Here is an 18,769-nt window from a genome sequence, read left to right as displayed (position 1 = left end):
CTGTAGAGCACATTTTAGGCAAAGGAATTTTTATTTTCCCATTTATATTGCCAATATGTGTCCATAGCCATAGCAAATTGCTACGTCCCACCGAGTTGTGCTGCTCTTCTCCAGCTTCGGTGGGACCCGCTTGGCTTTCCCGTGCGGTAAAGAGGCTGCTGCTCCCAAGGTGGCTCCGTAGCATGTGACTGTGGGAAATGTCCAGGCTCCCTTCCCTAAATAACGAGGAAGCCTGGTTCCAGAGCATGGGATAAACTTCCAAAAAGGTCTCATGAGTCAGTTTTTCCTGGGAGGCTGAGCAGAGGCAGGAAGAGGACGTCCTGCAATGAGAGCATCACGATGGGTAAGTATAGGCCGTATATTAAAAGCAACAAGATAGCAGCAGCGTGCAGATGTGCATCCAGCAGGAGCTGTGGAGGGGAAGCAGGGCTTTCCTGGACAGCAGTTGATATGAAATTGCAAGGAGGTTTTGTAACGCGCAACAGCCAAAACTCGGAAATACTCCAGAGGTTTGTTTGGGTGCCTTAGCTGCAGGATTGGCTGTGTTTGGGTGTCTTGGCTATCCAAAGGTTCCAGCTGTATCAAATAATCCAAAATAATGAGCAGTTCATCTCCGAGGCCATTAGTGCCCTGTTCTTGGTGCTGTTTTTTGGGTTTGTTGAAAGCTTCATTACTGCAATTACAAACAGATGGTGAGATAACTCGTTCTACGTGTCAAAACTATCAGTGTGCAGAGAAGAAAACAAGTAATGCTGCTCAGAATGAGAAAATGGATTTGTGTTCAGGGAAAAAAAGAAAAAAAAGAACAAGCTGGGAAGTGTTTTCCTCTGCGATGGCCGTGTTTTGGCAGGCAGGGAGTTCTCTGCTCGCTTGGCTGGGCTCTGCAGAGAGCCAGCTGTGAGCAACTGCCCCCGAGGTCTGGATGCTTTGGTTCCTGCTGAGCACCTGCCTTCACGAGGGCCTTGCTGGCTGCTTCTGCCCACCTTTGCTCTGCCCTTTTCTGCCCTCTCCCTTCCCAGCTGACTGCTCTGGTGTGATTTAAACACAGGATGACTCCGGCTCTCACTGTTTGCAGTCGCGGTCATTCGGTTCACTTAGAAATGTGCAGAGAGCACCTGCTGATGTGTGACTCCTCTGCTTGTAAAGATGCTCATCACCTCTAAGCTATCAGGCTCTATTTTTGGGAAAAGAGCTTTTTTATTGAAAAAAAAATTACATATGTAATTGCCCAGTTTCACATGAGTTACCTTTACTTTTTAAAAGTGTGCTTACGCATGCAGGAGTTATCCCATAGCATTTCCATGGGGAGGAGAGACCTTTAAGGAAAGGATTATTTGATTTGGACAGCTTTACTGGTTGTGCAGTTCACATACGGAACTGAAAGGTATCATAAGACTTCTCAATATTCTTTGTGTCTCTCTGTACTAATCTAAGAAATCGTCCAGAATTAAAGCAAACAAAACAACCTGTAAGGATGTTACGGTCGGTGTTGCTGCTTTTGCATTGGGAAACCAGTTGATTTTCTCCACTTGCTAATACTTTCCAAGTCACAAACATCTAAGTGAGTTTTGCATGTGCGTCTCCGTATACACACCCTCATTCCTTAATGGATATGATGAAAAGCCCGCAGTGATTCACAGCAGACTCACTGGGTACTTTACCAGCAGTATCTATGCCCATGCTGCTTGCCAGCTCACGGGAGTAGCAATAAACCCTCCTTTCTCTGCCCGAGAGTTGTATGGTATCGAAAGCCAAGTTATTGGTCTCCCAAATGAGTGAAACCACTTTGTTGCTGTAGTGTGTGCCTTGGAGAGAGGTGTTGATCACCAACCTCTCAGATCAACACGGGCTCGCTAGTAGGAGCCTTGGGTTAATGTTGCTTACTTAATGTAGTTACTCATTGCTTTATCAAACCGTAACCGTGCTTTAACACGCGGTCCTGCAAGTAACACTGCAGGAATGCTGGAGGGGAGTTCCAGGCTGTTGGTTTGTGACTGGGGGGGTGATTTTTACAGGTTAATGAATCCAAAGAAGGTTTGCTTCCCGTGCCTGGGATTGAAGAATTCAGGCAGTTCTTGCTGCTGCAGTTGTTTGCCACAAAAATATAATTTAGAAATGTGTGACACCAGAATTAAGTTGTTGTTGCACAGTCATGGGCTCCTTCTTTTTCTTTCTTTTCCTTGATACTTTAGGAGGAACAAGAGGGTAAACTTTGTTCTTTTTCCAATTTGAAATGCTCTGTGCTGAAGTGTATATTTGTGGTAAAATGCCTTTTATGCACACAGTGCCCTGCAGCACCTCACCAAACGCTCTCCCCATTCCCCAGCAGAAGCCTGCCAGCAGAAAACAGAAAAGTTTCAGTCCCAGCTCTCAGAGCACAGGTGTCCAACCAACACTGCATCGTTCAGGCTCTGCTGTGCCTGTGATGGATGAATGAAGGAGGTTTGTTTTGCAATGCATCATCTCCCAGTGTTGTACCTTCCCCAGCCAATTCACCCAACACAATTGATTCCCCAGCCAGTAACCAGCTCTGCCATTGTTCCTGATGCGCTTGTAATTGCGCTTTGAACTCGGCAGGTTGGATCAGGCTGCGAGATTCCCTGATTACAGATGCTTTCCCAACCAGGCAGCGTAGGGGCAGCATCTCCTCTGGCTGGTCCAACAGGAGCAGGCGGTGCTGCGCGCTTGCGTTGGGGTGATGGGTGCCTATCTGCAACCCTTCCCAGTGTGGTAACCAAACGATGGCCTGAGGTGCCCCGATAGCTTTGATTTAGCTAATGCAATCTCCCACACAGCGTTTATTTAATAAACAAAATCACAACCTGTGCTTTTTCTCCTCTTGCCATTCAATCCACTCTGACTGCTCTTTCCAGGTGTGCTCCGTAGACCAGGCTCAGCCCTGGGGCTGGAGCAAGGGGAAGGCTTTGCCTCAGAGCAGGAAATCTGCCTGTGGAAAAGTGTAGGCAGCCCATAAGGGTTTGGCAGAGGCTTGTTGCTAGATTTTGGGCTTCATTTGCCAGCCGTCTGCCAGCTATCGCCTGCATTTGGTGCTTTTGCCTGTTCCAAAATGCCTTGTGATAAAGAGGGTTCACAGGAGGGAGCAGCTGAGGGAGCTGGGGTTGTTTAGCCTGGAGAGGAGGAGGCTCAGGGGAGGCCTTATCGCACCCCACAACTGCCTCAAAGGAGGTTGTATTGGGGTGGGGATCAGGCTCTTCTCCCAAGCAACAAGTGATAGGACAAGAGGAAATGGCCTCAAGTTGCACCAGGGGAGGTTTAGGTTGGAAATTAGGAAAAATTTCTTCGCTGAAAGGGTTGTGAGGCACTGGAACAGGGAAGCAGTTGAGTCACCATCCCTGGAGGTATTCAGAAGATGTGTGGATGTGGTGCTTAGGGACATGGTTTGGTGGTAGACTTGGCAGTGCTAGGTTAACGGTCGGACTTGATGACAGAGGTCTTTTCCAACCCAAATGATTCTGTGGCTTCCATCCCCATCAGCCTAAGTGTTACAGGGCTGGCCTGGGTGCTCAAACCAGGCTCCCCAGCAGCCTCACTGCTCCCCACACCTTCCCAGACCCCACTGACTCCTTCTTCCTCTTTTGCAGGAGCTGAACCTCGTGTCCTGCCCTGTGCTCGCTGGGGGAAGGCCCTGAAGGACATCTTGGAGTGACGGTACTGCTTCATGCAGTTCAAGTAAGGACAAATGTTTTGGCAGCTCTCGCGTATAAGTGAGCACTGAGGCGAGGTGTTTTGGAGAATGGGTTTGCCTAGCTTACCTGCTTCGTAGCAAGAGGGGATGCTCGACAAATTATTTTGCCATAAAATATTTTTTTTTTCAGAAGAAGCAAGAAAAACAAAATAGAAAATAAATAAATAGAATGGTATGAAGAGTGCTGAAGGATTATGTGAAGAATTATGCTCTCACAAGTGAACTCGCAGCAGTTCTGCAGGGTCTCGCCCTTTCCATCGAGCCTACGCCATGGTATAAAATCTCACTTAACGCTTAGGGCACCAGCTGCTCTTCCCTGTTATTTCAAGGCACTGAGTGCATGTCCTGAGGGCAGACAGGCGGTTGTGGCATTCACAGCCTGAGGATTTCCCTGGGGGCTGGTCCGGATGGGAGCTCAGCTCCACAGGGCTGGCTTCCCCGGGAGGACGGCTCCTTGCTGGTGCTGTGCCCCCTGCCCCACGCCCTGTCCTGCACCATTCCGGGTGTCCAGGGCTTGTTTTTCAGTTCCGAGGGCTTCTCGGTGCGGTGAACCAGATCAGGGCATGGATCTGACCTAAAAGCTAACGCACAGTTGCTGCAGGACTGTCAGGAGCTGCTCTGACTCATGCAGTTACACCCATTCTCTCCAAAAAGCCTAGAATTGGCAAAAGCTTCTAGCCTGAAGCAAAGAAACTGCGAGACTCTTCTTTGGAAATGGGTGCTTGGGCTCTCTTGAGGGAGGAAAGGAGGGAGGAAAAGCACTGCATGGGAGTTGTTTTCTCCTCCCGCTGTGTCTAACCTGTTTACCTTCTGCAGCATCTCACATTTTCCATGGCAGAGCCCGGGAAGACTGGGGCTTTGAAAGCAGCGTGTTTAGCAGCGCGGGGTCCAAGTCATTTGGCGTTGCTGAGCTCTTGCAGCAGCTGGGCGGATTAACCATAAACTGCTGTTACTCTAGGGGGACAAGTTCTTATTGTGATTATTTTGGTTTGTTTTCTTCAGTGGGTTCGGCAGGGGACTCATACCTATTTTCAGATCTCAAGAAAAGAAAAAAAAATAAATCTTTGGCAAAGTTATGAATGAAATGTACTTTGCTGGGAAATAATTCCTGTGAGGACGTGGCTGGCGGAGGGCAGGTCCCCGAGTCCATCATCAGCTCAGCTGCTCGCTAGCTGAAAGTGCTGGGGCATGGTTAGAGGAGGAATACGCTACACCGGTTGCTGCACAAGAAGAGCAACTTGTGGTTTGATTAGCCATTAGTTTCTTAGCTTATTGTTCGTTTCTGGAGCACGGGAGCTTGGGATGAGCAGCGCTTGCTGCAAGGGAAGGTGCCAGACCCTTCCCAGGGCTGATTTCTGCCATGCCCAGCAGCAGCGGTCCCTGGGTGCAGGCAGCAGGCGCTGCTCACCTGGCCTCCTGGGAACAGCCTCTGCATCGCGGCTGCTTTCGGGTGTGCTTCCTCTGAAGGACCTGGAAAAAGTTGTGCTTGAGTTTAGGAGTGGCTTTCCTTATTCCTCGTAGCCTTTCCTTTTTTCTTTTTAATTTGCCTGCTGGTCAAGTATTTCCATAATTGTGCTTGTAATGATCGTCTTTTCATTTCATTCATACAGTGGTTGGTGCTTAATGAACTTCGCGTTAATGAACTCTGTAATATTTAAAATAGGCGTAACATGAAGAGGAAAAAAAAACAACACACAACAACAAACAACAAGAACCAAAAGCCAAAAAGCAAACCAGTAATAAAGGGATGTGTTTCCACTCCCCAAATTTAATCCTGCGTTATAACATAATTGCGTGGAGCTGCCTGGCTGGCGAACAGCTGCGCAGCGTGGGCTCTCGGTTCTGCATAGCTGCTTGTCCCTGAGCTGGGGTAATAAATGATTTACTGGTGCGGCTGGGACCTGTGGGCGCTTAACCCATTCGGCTCCTCAGGGGCCAGCCTGAAAGACTGCTTTGTAAAGGCTGCCGGAAGAAATGGTTTCAGGTGCGAAGCTGGACAGATTGCAAAGCTTGCTTTATTGCTTGTGGGCTAGTTGCAGAAACGCTCGAACGCAGGTGAGGTGGTGAAATTGGGTAGAATCTGTTTTTGAGTGGGTAGCACTTGCTAGGAGTTGATGAATGATGTGCGTTTTTCATGACTTTAATGCCACAGATGGGATGCTCCAGTAAAACAACTATATTCTGTGGCTACCTAAATAAAGTATTTGTTAGAGGACGCTATTTTTCCTATAATTAGTTGAAAGAAAAAGAGCATTTAAGAAGAAACAGTTCTTAATCTTGCAGGGACAGATGTTTTTGTGCTCTATAGCAGGGAGTGGGGTGAGCACAGGGGCTCGAGTAGGAAACCTGAGGTTTCTGGTGAGGCTTCTTCTTTTGGCAAAAAAGACCGAGCACACGTTTCCTGAGTATGTCTGTGATGCTGAGAGCTGGAGCATTTGAAAAGGGAGTCTAGATGGAAAAGCAAGTCATGTATTCCTCAGAAAGGTAAAGTGCCTTCAAAAGTTGGGTACAGAAGCTCTGACCAAAACGAGAGCAGAGGCATCTCTTGGATCTTGCTCTTGATGCCAGTTTTTCCAACTCTACCTGTGGCTTTGGCATTTAAGATTGATGTGTGCACTCACTAAAATATGTACTGGCTAATGACCTGGTTTGCACATGCTAGGAAATGCTTCTTATTTGTCATCATACAAATATGCCTGGTGCTTTGGGCCTCATGAATTGTTTTCCACTCCAGGCCTGTGTTTTTGGGAGCACAGCACCAGTGCCGTGCCTTGCAGAGCACAGAGGAGGAGGTCTTATCGCTCATCTCTAGCACTTGTTTTTTGTTTTTCCTTGCTACAAACCATACAGGGTAATATCGAAATGATCATTGCTCAGTGCAGTTCTTAAAATAGCACAGCACTGAGAGTCTGGAGGACAGTAAGGTGGAGAAAGTTAGTGTAAGGCCACATCCTATAGCCAGGAGTTCGGGGATCAATGGCTAAAGGCTCTCCCACTGCAGGCGTTTCAGTGCTAATGACAGCTGTCCATCAGGCTCATCCATTTTATACCCTTGCGTAAAATCCTCCCCGAATCCTGCTCGTCCCTTCCCATCACATTTTGCCTGGTGCTGTGCAGCTGGAGGCACTGTAGGTGCTGTAAAACACATCTCCATTTCCAGAGGTAACCAACTGCAGTCTTTGTGCTTCTGTTTTGCCTGCCCAGCTTGGCACACCTGGGGCTGGACCCCATTTCTGCAGACAATGCTGGATTTACTTTTCCTTTGAGAACTGGGGCTTTTCAAGAAGCTAAGCACCCAAAGTCAATAACAGCTCTTACAAACGTGGTTTATCTTTGAGGACTTCCTTAGAATTCATTCCTGAAATGTGTATTCAAGCTACGCCGTGCATTAAAAGGTATCAACTAGGTTTTACTCAGATGAAGGGGCATCGAGAAGATCTGCTAAGGATTTCTGGCAGTTAATATTTGAGCCTGGGCTCAATGTTTCATGCCTACGTGAAACAGCTGCCCCAGAACCTGTTGTAGGACTTAATTTGAGTATAAACATACGTGTGCTTTTGCGTACATGCTGCACTTTAATTCAAGTCAACTGTTAGGTCTTAACTTTATTAGGATGTAGCTACTTGAGCTGAAGATGGGGCCTGTGGTTTTTTATTTTATTACAGCAACACGGTAGCTACTTTTTAAATGCTGTTTGGATTAGGAATTGGTATCTTAATTGTTGTTTGCCTTTAGTAGTATTTTAAAGTAAAAATTGACAAGCGAAGGCAGGGTTGTATCTTATTACAAGTGAATTGTTTGACAGCGTGTGTGTATTGTAAAATGTGAAATTAATCGCCCTGTGCTGATGACCCTTGTACGTTTACAAAAGGCTGGTCTTCATGGTGCACAAATAGATTCCGGACACAGGAAAGAGGCTTATGACAAGAGGATGAGATCAGTTTGTATAATTAGAGCTAGCTAATAATCCTTTTACTCTGTTGTTTCAGCTTCTACAGTATCTTCATTTATTTGAAATTGAGCATATGGACTGGAGGGTGATAACCACGGTGATTTGAGTTTTGTGGGGGTTTTCTGTCGAGTGGTGGCAGTGAAGAATCCAGATGTGCATCTGGGAGAGCTTGCTGCCTTCCTCTGCTGGGCACGGGGGATGCTGCTACTTTGATTAACCCTGCAGTCCTTGATCTGCTTCCAGGGTTTGGGGAGGAATCAACCCATTCAATGATTTTTGACAATTGTGAGATGCCAGTGGTGCAAAAGAAGAGATGTAGTCCTGAAACCCCAAGTTTTTGGCCAGGTGTTCATCCCTGGAGCAAGAAAGGGTTGACAGAGCTAGGTAAGGGAGTGGGAATAGCATTGAAAAAGCTTGACCTGATTGATGTGTGTGTGTGTGTGTGTATATATATATATATATATATACATGTGGATGTATAATTATGTCTGTGCAGCCTCCTTAGCTTTGTGTGGAGCTTCGTTATTTAGAAGAGGATAACTGGAAAAACTGGGGAGCAGGAAATCACGTTGCTGGGAGGTGGGTGACCCAAAACCACAGCCCCATGATCCAGACCAGGCTTCAGCCCATTAACAGCACGGGTCCGTTCCTGCCACCAGGAAGCTGAGCTACATTAAGCAAAGCGAGTTAATCTATATCCAGAGCGTTTTATTAAATCATCAGTCAATTAAATCAGTGACGCTCTGTTAGCTTTCGTTCCAGCGAGCTCTGCACGCAGTTATTAAGCTGTTGCTGTAGCAACTCTTGGGCTTCTGTTTGTTGGGCTGGTGCATGCGAAGGCCACAGTGCTGAGCTCTCCAACAACATTCAAAACTTAATAATAATAATAAAAAAAAAATGGGTTGATTCTGTAGTTCTTTTTCACTCTTTTGCTGGGAAGGAGGGCATCAGAAAGTTTCCTTTATGTTTTGTGCTGTTAAAGCCAACTGCATCCACCTGGTTTTCCAGAGGGTGACTTGCAGGGCTGCCTCTGGTCCTTGGGAGGTGAGGGACAGAAGAGCCAGGCCGACACAAAATGTGTTTAAACCTCCTTTCCATTGCTCACAGCCAAGAGAAACTCCTCTGTATTTGTAATTGAGTGGCAACATATGGTTTTGTTTGCAGACAGGATGCAGCTGGGAAGCAGCATCACCTGTGGAAATGCTGCACGAGCGATTTATTTTTAATAAGCAATCAATTTAGTGACAAAACATAATCTTCAGCAAGTTACATGAATTCAGATAATTGTATACAAATATCTGGGATTTTTTTTTAAGCTCACCACTTTCCTGCTCAGCTGCGATAGTACACGCCGTGCGCTGGGAACTTCAGGGCTGCCACACCTTTGAGGAGAGGTTTCTCATTTCCTCGCCTCTTCTCCTTTCCACAGTCAATGGCTTTTGCTGCTGGTTTCACTTACCTGTGTGCTTGCAAAGGAACCTTTGGATGGGTTACTTGCCTAACTCCTCCACCCTCCCATTTCTGACCAAATACGTAAAATTATGCCTTGGTATATCTACAGGGAATGTCATTCTGTGTTTGTTAACATAATGCCCGGAAGCATATACATTCATCTCCTGTCTTAAGGTTTATTTTAGTCACTGCAGTTGCAGCTGCTCTATTTATACAAATTTCTCCCTGTGTACAGTTGAAGAACTGGGTTATTGGTTTATTTCTCCTGACTAAACCGAATGTAGGTTTTGCCCTCAATTTTTTTTGTTGTTGTCGGCTTGCACATTAGAGGGCATTAATACATCATTTAGAAACGTTGGTCATTTTATGAATAGCAATTTCTGGTATCCTTTCAGTGTGAATGAAGCTAATGGGACTAGGCAGGCAAACAACCCAGGGTTTCACCCAGTGCCACCAGGTGAGAGTAAGTTATTGCAGATGTGAACTTTGCAGGAAGATAACCAGCAAAATACTAGACAAGGCAATGCAAGTAAAAGTAATGTTGTACAAGACATTGGTGTTTTAGTTCTTTGTGTGAAATTCAAGGCTCCATCAGGAACTCATCTGCACATGGCCAGCTTGTCTTTCAGCCTGCCCCACACTTGCTGTTTCCTCCTGTCTCTGTTTATCTCGTGGAGTTTACACCAGGAGCACTTGGGGTCCTGAAACCCAATCCTCCTGATATTTCTAAGCACTCCATAAATTAACGTTTTGTAAAACCGTAGCTTGTGGGAGTGCCCGTGAGGACACGGTGCCTTGCTGACTGAGGTTATGGTTTTGGAAGCTTGCTTTTATTTTTGTGTTGTGGCCCTGTAGGATGAAGTCAGGGCCCTGAGAGGTGCGGTGCTCCTCGGTCCTCACTCAGCCCATTCACATCAGTGGCAGGACTGCCCGTGGTGCCAGCAAGCACTGACCGGATCCAAATGGGTCCAGCTGAATAGTTAGTGTAATCCCTGTGTTTCTTTAAACTCTTTTGCAGTTTGAGTTGTTCCTCTGAAGAAGGAGGATCTGAGGAGTGCTTGTAAGACATTTTAGTGTAGGTTACCCCACCATGTGTGTGTCTGTCGATGGTAGTGTTGCGGTGCCAAAGTCTGCTGATAGCTGGCTTTCTTCTAGCTGATTTGCACACCTAGGGCTGCTCTGATATCTGTGGGGTATATGTGCTTTGGGGTACCCGGGGCAGTGTTCCTCTAGACCCCTGAAATCACAAAGTTTAGTCCTTACAAGGACTGGCATCCTCACACTGCAGCGTTACAGAGCTGTTTTTGCGTGATGCAGATTCTGTTACAGTTCGGAAAAAAATCCTCCTCCTCTGACTCTCAGCCTGGCCAACGCTGTGATGCAGTGCCCGTTACAACTGGAAAGTCATCCTGCTTTCTCTGCATTTCTGCTTATCTATTCAAATGCCTTCCATGAGATCTGTAACTTCATCAGATTCTCCGTGTGTTTTTTGGCTGTCCTCTCCTACCCGCAACCACAAGCTCTTTATGGCTGGGGCTGTTTTTGTACAGCTGGGAGCGTGCGGTTGAAGCTTTGCAAATACAGATCGTTGTTTCTAAAATCAAATGCTAAAATAAGATTTTTTTTTTTTTTTTAAAGTATTTAGATAAAGGTAAGATTTAGCAAAACTTAAACTCGAACTGTATCTAAAACTGAAGTTTACCTTAAAAAGAAGCTTAAAACAGAACTTCAAAAGCTTGAAGAACTCAGACACTTCACACTGAAGTGTATTTAGTCATGTGCATGGTGCATAAAGGAGAGGAGAGGGGAGAGGTGGGATCCCACCGGGACACCGAATGGTTTCAGTGCCTCTGATCACCCCGTCAGATGTTACCATATCCAGAGAGACCAAGCACAGTAGTTTGTCCTCTTCCATTTTATTTTGTGCAAAATAACATGGAATTTCTCTACAAGAGGCTTCAAGAGCTCTCACTGTATTTGTTCTTTAATGCTTAACAGAGCAGAAAGGCATCCTTCCCGTTTTGAGAAGGTTTCAATACCGTTCGGTTTTACTGACCTGTGCAGTTCTTTGTAATGCCTAAAACCACTGTTGCTTTTATGAGCTTGAACCTGGACTTCTATTTCATGTCCTACTTCAAAATTTGCAAACACAAGGGATTTCATTGTGGTATCCTAAGGGGAAAAAAAGGAATAGAATTCCAGAACCCCTGCAAGATAAGCATCTGCATGGCCTTAAAGCCTGTCAGAAACCTCATGGTCATTGAAATCCCAAAGGTTCAGCTGTTTGGGAAAAGGCACATGAGTATAAAGGCAACTGCTACTGGAAAAAAAAAGATCGCAACATCTGGGGACATCTGAATGTGCCCATAGATAATTAATAATACAGGCAGGAGAAAAGGGTGAGTTTGTTGTCAGATGAATTCCTTTTGTTCGCTTTCTATAAATGTTTCAGTAAGTGGATTTATGGGAAGCCTTTCCTTCTGTTGACATCGAGGATCTCCATGTAGTCCCGTGGGACGATGCAGTAAGCCTGGGTGCTGGGCAGCCGTGGGGGCTGTGGGATGTGTCCGTGCCGCAGGCTGTGAGCGAAATCCATCTTTGTGATGAGTGCATGATGGAGATACTTCTCTCCAGTTACATTTTCATAAGCCAGTTATGTGATACACAGCCGAGAGGATGCTCTCTGGGTGCAATGAGATGTATTTGAGTGGGTGCCTGCTATGTTCTGGGCACTGTGACCACATTGTCTGCTGGAGATTTGGCAGGATCAGAGCAGTTCCGATGGTTTTATTCCCCCCAGGTGACAGCCTGCTGACAGAAAGTGATGCTGGCTCTGCCACGAGGGTACCCAGAGCAGGGCTTGTGCTGGGTGGGAGCTGCACAAAGGATGCTCAGAGCTTTTCCCCCACTGTGGGGAGCCCGACGCCAAAATGCCCATTGCTCACGTGAACTGGTTTGGCTCTTCGTGCGGTCGCAGCTTTGGAGACTTTCTCAAGAGACAGCATTTAGAGTAATCGCATTGTCTGCCTGCTCCAGCACCGTAACAAATCGTGTTTGGGGAGGAAGCTGAGCCCTTCCAAGCTGGCCGTGACTGGCATTGTCATTTTCTTTCTGCCGTGGTAAATAGCCTTTTAGGTTGTGTACATGCAACAATTGTTTCTGGTAGAATACGTCAGCGTGTTTGCTCTGCAGGCTGCGTGTGCCCTGCCTGCAGAAAATGAGCTTGTCTTGGTGATGGAAAAGGCAGGATGGATGTGATTTTTCTCTTTCTTTACAACACAAACCCTAGCGGGCTGAAGACCTTTAAAACAAAGGTGGAGGTGGGGTTCACGTTTGCCTTTTCTTGCTAGCTTGGCTTCCAAAACAGTTCCTGTGCAACCCGAATCCCTATCTTGCAGCAAGGCCAGGTATTCTCTCTGCAGGCAATGTTATCTGATAGAGCAAGTGTGCTACCAGGCCAAAAAGATAGGAATTGCTTTCTGGGGCACAGGCGGGCATCAACTCAAAGGATGTGTTCCTCTAATTAATGTAGAAGAAAACATTTTATAACTTTTCAGCTTTTGACACCAAAGAGCCTTGCTTTAAAAAAAATATCTATTTTATACATAAAGTAGTCTGACTTATTCATTGATTAGGTTAGGGTCCTTATGAATCTTGGTTTAATAACTCTGTCTGGTCCTTTTTTTGTTCTAATTTTCCTTATCATATTAAGCTTTTTCAGGGACTGCCTGCCTACTCACTGGCTGGGGAAGTTCACTTGTCCAGAAAGCTCAACGTACTTCTTTGGTGACACAAAGTAGTCTTTCAGACTTACCTCTCACTCAGTTTTTCTCATATGATTTTGCCAAAGCACTTCCTAACATGATAGAATATCTTCCAAACCTGCTTGTCTCCTTGCAAACTAAGTTTGCATCCTTTGAAAAATGGGACTGACATATATATTATGAAGTATTACATCATTTTATTAAAAGTTACCGATGTGAAGGCCAACTAGTAGGATAAGAGGAGAAAAATCTTTCTGCAGGAAGTATTTCCAGGGTTTTTTTCTGGGTTTCCCCTTTTATTTTTTTCCCCTTGTATTTTTCCTGGTTTTCCCTTTTCCCGAGTATTTCCTGGGTTTCCCCTTTTTTCCTGATGAGAGGTGATGGTAGTCTTACTTCCTTAGGCATCGGCTCTTTACTTCTTTTGGACTTTGTGACTTGTTATCCTTTTATTTCAATCAAAACCATCTCTCCCACAAAACAAGGTTACCGAGTGGGAGTCTGGGACACCGGCTCATCCTCTCCTGACCTGCACGTGCTCTTCTCCCCTTTCCCATTTCTGTCTCTGCTCAGCTGCAGCCAGGTGTCTGCCAGGAAGGTGACAGAGCGGTACCACATGCCTTTCTGTCGAGTGGCAGAGAGGATGGATGCAACTCCCTTCATTTCTTGAAGCACGGAAACCAAACTCACTGTCGATGGGATACCCTTCTGCTCTACGCGTTTTTGGTGCCTTTGATTCAGTCTGCTTGAGCTAAAATTCTTTTCTGGTGTTCACTGATGATCTTAAAAGGAATATTCTTCTTAATTCTTATTAATGCTCATGTTGTCTGCCCTGTAAAAGTGATCTGATGGAAAAACTTCATCGAAGGAGGCTCAGCAGTGTTTGCAAGTTGGGAATTTCAGCATAAATGGCTTGATTGTGTCAGGCATGATGTGCAGGGCATCAGCATCTCACCTTGGGTGAAGCTGGCAGGGCAGATCTTGTGCTGGAGCACACGAGCTGTGGTTCCTCCTGTGTGTAAAGGTGTGAAGAGCGTCAGCAGTAGGTGCTGGAGTGGCACCTCGAACAAAAGCTGTGAGAGCAGGGAGGAGGCTCGCTGCTGATCAATCCTATGGCACTGCAACCCCAACATCAAGCCAGAAGCATCAGTTCTGGTGTATCGCAGGTCCGTGCTCAGCCTTGCTGGGAAAAGGCAGGCTAAAGCACCTGTGAAGCAGTCAGCGAGAAAGGAGAAGAAAAGTCTAGCTCAGCTACCTGACTGCTTCTGTCAACAGCTCTCCTGCTTCTCAAACCTGTGTCAGGGAGGGGACGAGCAGTGGGAACGCTAAATGCTGCTCTCAGCGGGCGTGTTGGGGTTCAGTGCATGCCCCAGGTTTGCACTTACAGCCTTCCTGCCTATTTCCTGAGGCTGTGGGTTGGACTTCTTTGAAAGCCTTGATTCGATGAGTGGGTAGAGCAAACACACGGGGCAGGACGGATGGGGTGGTGGTGGGACTCCTGTGCAGGGTGTGAGAAGCTGGCATGTTCCCCATGGGTTTGTCTCAGCAAAGCAAGCAGCTGTAGTCAAAAGCGAGGTGTGACCTCGCTGAGAGTGTTAATTTGGGGTTTGAGCGAGCGTAGATGTAACTTGCAAATCAACTGAGGTGTTTTGTGTCGTGACAATAACATACCTGTGACCTTGATGTGGAAGAGGTAACGCGGTTAGCTAAGGAAGGGAGGAGGAATGTATTTGAGTACATTAGAATAACTTCCTTTCCTCTGAGCAAACTTCTGAGAAACTAAAATGGCTGATGAAAATGTAGTAAAGCTAATTATTGGAAATGGAGAGGAACTTGAGGAGGAGAATATGCAACTTGCCTGTGGTGTCCTGGGCAAATACAGGCCTGTCGCATTCTGTTTTCCTGAATTTTTCATGCGACAGCCTTTAACTTACATCTTATCTGTATTGAAGGCCAGTGGTAATATTGCTAGCATAGAGTTGTGGCTGAATTTCAGGGATAAAGAGTAATTCTAAAAGTTGTTATAAATGCAAAAATTTAGATGTGTTGACTTTGAAGGTATATCACGCTATATCTTTTATCAGCAAAAAGAAAAGTTGTTCGTGTACTTGTCAAGACTTGAAAAGAAATGGTGAGAAAACGATGCTTCATAATAACTCCCTTTAAGCATTCTCAGACGAGACAGAACTGTTCTGCTTCTCTTGCAGCAATGCATTTTTAAACATCATATCCAAGTACTACCAGATTGCTGAGCCGGATTGCAGGGCTTTTAATTTTGCTTTGTGAAGGGAACTGGTCTGTTGCAATGAGACTTTGTTAAATAAATAAATAAAATAATCCAACCATGAGGTGGGCTTAAAAGGGAGTGTTTTCAACTCTGGTTTAATCTCTGTAAGACACAATAAAATCCCTTGGCAGATAATGCTTTGAACCCGGTCATCTTGAACCAGGGGAACCCGAATAGGAGAGGGAGGTTCAGCTAGGTCACGAGGCACATAGACAGGGCTTGTGTGATATATTTTATTATTTATTTATTTATTTAGGTGAGAGCTCAGTAGGACTGGAATAGCAGGAGCATGTTGTAAGGCAGACAGAAGCAGCTTTTGGAGCTCACCTGCCCAAATGCTATCGGTCCCCTGTTCTCACAAGCAAGTAATTCTTTGTAAAAGCATAAAGGCAGGGAAAACCAACCACCAAGTGTAACCGTTTTAAGACATTTTGGTTGTTGGAAGGGACTTCTGAGGTTGAAAATAGGTTTGAACACAATAGATTTAGAAACTTGAAAAATGTTCATCAGGTGGTGATGTAGGGCTTGCTGCAGAGGTGGGATGTTTCCGTGAGCAGGCTCGGCAGGTAGCTCGGATGTTTCGGCATAACCAGTGCAAAAATGCTTCTCTGCAAAATAAGGAGAGCGTGTGAGGGAGCGAGAATGGCTGGAATCAGCTAAGAAAACTTCTGTGGTTTGATTTCTGTCTCACTAAAGGCAAACTGCGGGATTTGGACGGGAGTAAAATATGAACAAGATCCTGTGTTTTCATGTGGAAAAGCAGAGTGGTATTTTGTCTCCTTGGAAGGGGGGTGAAGTACTTGCAGAGCAGTACTAGTACTGCAGACAAGAGCAGCAACAAAAAAAATCCATTTTAAACCCTTTTGCATTCTTTCATCTTAAGATCCCGAACTGCTTAATGCACGCTCTAAATTAAAACTTCCACTTAGGGAAAATATTTGCTGCTAGACTGGAGAAACTAATGGAAGTGAAATTCTGGTTGAACTGATTCAGAGCTCAATACAGGCAACTCGCCCGGGGTTACACTGAAATTCCAGGAGCAGACCTGGAAGAGGAAAGTTTCTGGACTAAAATTACTTTGGTAGGATGAGTAACAGTAGTTTTTTGAGTGAAAAAATCTAATGCAAAATCACAAGCGTCATCTATTTTGTATGTTTTCCCTCAATTTTTTAAGAAGTGTTTTGCTGGTTTGATTTGTATGCTGTTTTGAGATACTTCTCAAGCACAGTCCAGTTCGGGCACGTGGTGGGAAAGGGCACCAAATGAATTTGGGGAAAGTTGGGCTTCTCCACAGCTGGAAGAACTAAAAAATCCTTACAGACATTCTTGGGTGGGAAATGGGGCGATGTATTGACAGATGTGCAATTAAAGACTGGTAATTGTCATCAAAAGCAGCAATGCTTGGAGGAGGGGTGAACGGAGAGCGAAGGGGAAGGCAGTGTGACTCGGAGTATCTCCAGTGCCATCAAGGCCAGTGGTTCAGATGAGGAGCGCTTTGCCCTGCAAACCATTTTGGAAATGTCTTTGATGTCAGCATAAATGGAAAAAAAAAAAAGAAAAAAAAAAGTAACAGAACCTCGATGGCCTAAAAGAGAGAAAATATAAAATTGAAAGTGGCTATTAGGAACAGTAATGTGTGGGCACTAATACTGCGTTGGAAGTTTAACGTTCTGCAGCTTATGGAGAAGTACTTAACATTTTACAAAGAAAAGCCTTAAATTTGCCTTTTCTTTTTTGTTTCAGTGTTCTGAGGTCATGAAACTTAATCCACAGCAAGCTCCATTATATGTGAGTACAAAGTTTCAAAGTTTTTTTCCCCTTCCCTCCTGTTCCCATAAAATGCTTCCCCGGCCATTGCTGGCCATTCTGCTCATTTACGCTTTGCTCCCCGAAGACCTTGCTTGTGTTTGTTCAGTAGCCCTGCAAATGCCCGGTGATAACCCCCAGGTAAGTTACAGAGCCCCTCTGTCTTTCAAGGAGCCAGTTTTAAGGAAGCTTTCTGACATGTTGTAGTGCTGTCATGTAGCCTGCATAGTGCAGGAATCCCCCTCCTATTTTTTTTTCTTGTTTTCTTCCCTAACGATGACTGGAGTGAATGACTCGATGCGTTAAGAGGCCATAAGAGGAAACTGCCTGAGTGGAAAATAGGACATCCCAGTGTGCAGCACTCGCCCACTGTGCTGATATTTTTCTGCTCAGAGTTTTAAACGTGGCAGGGAGCAACTGGAAGCAGCGAAGAGCTGGGCTGCACTGCGACTCCTGCAGCAGGGCATGGCTTACGTCAGCCTCCTGCAAGCTCGTAACCTCGATGGCTGAGTTAATAGGGAACAATCTTCCTCTCGCTCCTGAATAGCAGCTTTGTTGCAGAATATGGGGACTGTCAAACTAGACCTGAATTTGTGGGGGTGTATGCATGTGTGTGAAACTTGTGCCAAAGCTGCCAGCCAGGGCTGTAACCGTTTACTTTCTGCAGTGCCTTGCCACGCACTGAACAGGGTTTGCCGGTGAAGGTTTTAAGGTGTTTAAGGTTTGTGGTCCTGCCCACGGACCTTGCTGATACGGGTAGAGCTGGGTACAAGGTGGAAAACTTGGAGGAAAAATTGCTTGCAAGTAGAGCTCTGAGGGGTAGGAGTGGGAGACTGCTAGGTCAGGTAGTTGAGCTGTGGCTTAGAAAGTGCCATTTGTTGTAAATGGTAAATGGTAGATTATATTGACCTTTAATTTCATGGAAGCTTTCAAATTCTGTCTAATTACCAGCTGAAAGTTTGTACGACATTGTATTAGAGTGTATTTTCTACCTACTGTACTAGGTCTTGTACTTGCATCAAGATTAATGTTATACAGATTGATCTGACTTTGGCAAAGTGGCCTTACTGGAGTAGACCACCGTGTTCTGTATTATTGTGAAACTCAATTCAGCCCAAAATGTGTTAAATTACAAACATACTGAATACAGGGCGACTTCGAAGAAACCTAATCTAAACTTGGGCCCTAATAAAAAAGGATGAAACTTATGTGCAACTACCTGCTGTAGATGCCACAGCAGAAATGTATGAATGGCAGAAAGCAGGATAAAATTATTCTTACGTCTTTTGAACAGTGCATGACTTACCTAATCTGGAGGCTTTGTTTTCCCAGTCTTATCTTCTGACTTAGTTTATTTTCCCACCGTTTTGTGTGGTTTTGCATTCAGCATGTAATACTTCAGTGGCAGATTTAAAAGTTCTCTTCCCCACGTGACGGTGAGGAGTACTTGGCTAAGGTCAAAGTGGAAAACAATGATTGTGTGACTCTCAGGAGTCTGTTCCTTTGCAGTGGGAATAAATTCATGACAACTTCATTACTACATGGACTCCCTCTTCTCTTCCCCCCTTCCTCCAGTGACCGGGTGTATATGCAGATCAGATCCCTTTCAAAACAAACAAGTTCTGGCAGCTTAAGGAAGAGGAAAAAAAAATATAAAAAGAAAAACTGAATGACCTTGGAAAACAAATTGTTTAGCCTTCCTGTTTGCTTTCAGTGTAGATGTTATGTACATTTTAAGATCAGCTTCCGTTTCCCTGGCAGTACTAATTGGCTGCTCAGCTCATCTGAGGGAGCTGTTAGATGTG

At 45.4% G+C, this 18,769-nt stretch overlaps 1 protein-coding gene across 14 annotated transcripts in view; it reads left to right on the top strand.

The window, feature by feature from the left end:
• The window catches only part of AKAP13 (A-kinase anchoring protein 13), a 217,589-nt gene that overhangs the window by 43,988 nt on the left and 154,832 nt on the right, over positions 1-18,769 (top strand). For all 14 annotated transcript variants that reach the window (XM_072043421.1, XM_072043417.1, XM_072043424.1 and 11 more), the window contains 2 exons: positions 3,603-3,690; positions 16,902-16,946. In XM_072043421.1, the coding sequence (XP_071899522.1) occupies positions 16,914-16,946 (33 nt within the window). In that variant the 5' untranslated portion in view covers positions 3,603-3,690; positions 16,902-16,913. The remainder of the gene's footprint in view (positions 1-3,602; positions 3,691-16,901; positions 16,947-18,769) is intronic.

This window comes from Anas platyrhynchos, chromosome 11, assembly GCF_047663525.1.
Source record: "Anas platyrhynchos isolate ZD024472 breed Pekin duck chromosome 11, IASCAAS_PekinDuck_T2T, whole genome shotgun sequence".
NCBI classification, from domain to species: domain Eukaryota; kingdom Metazoa; phylum Chordata; class Aves; order Anseriformes; family Anatidae; genus Anas; species Anas platyrhynchos.
This window is presented reverse-complemented; position numbering and strand designations above follow the sequence as displayed.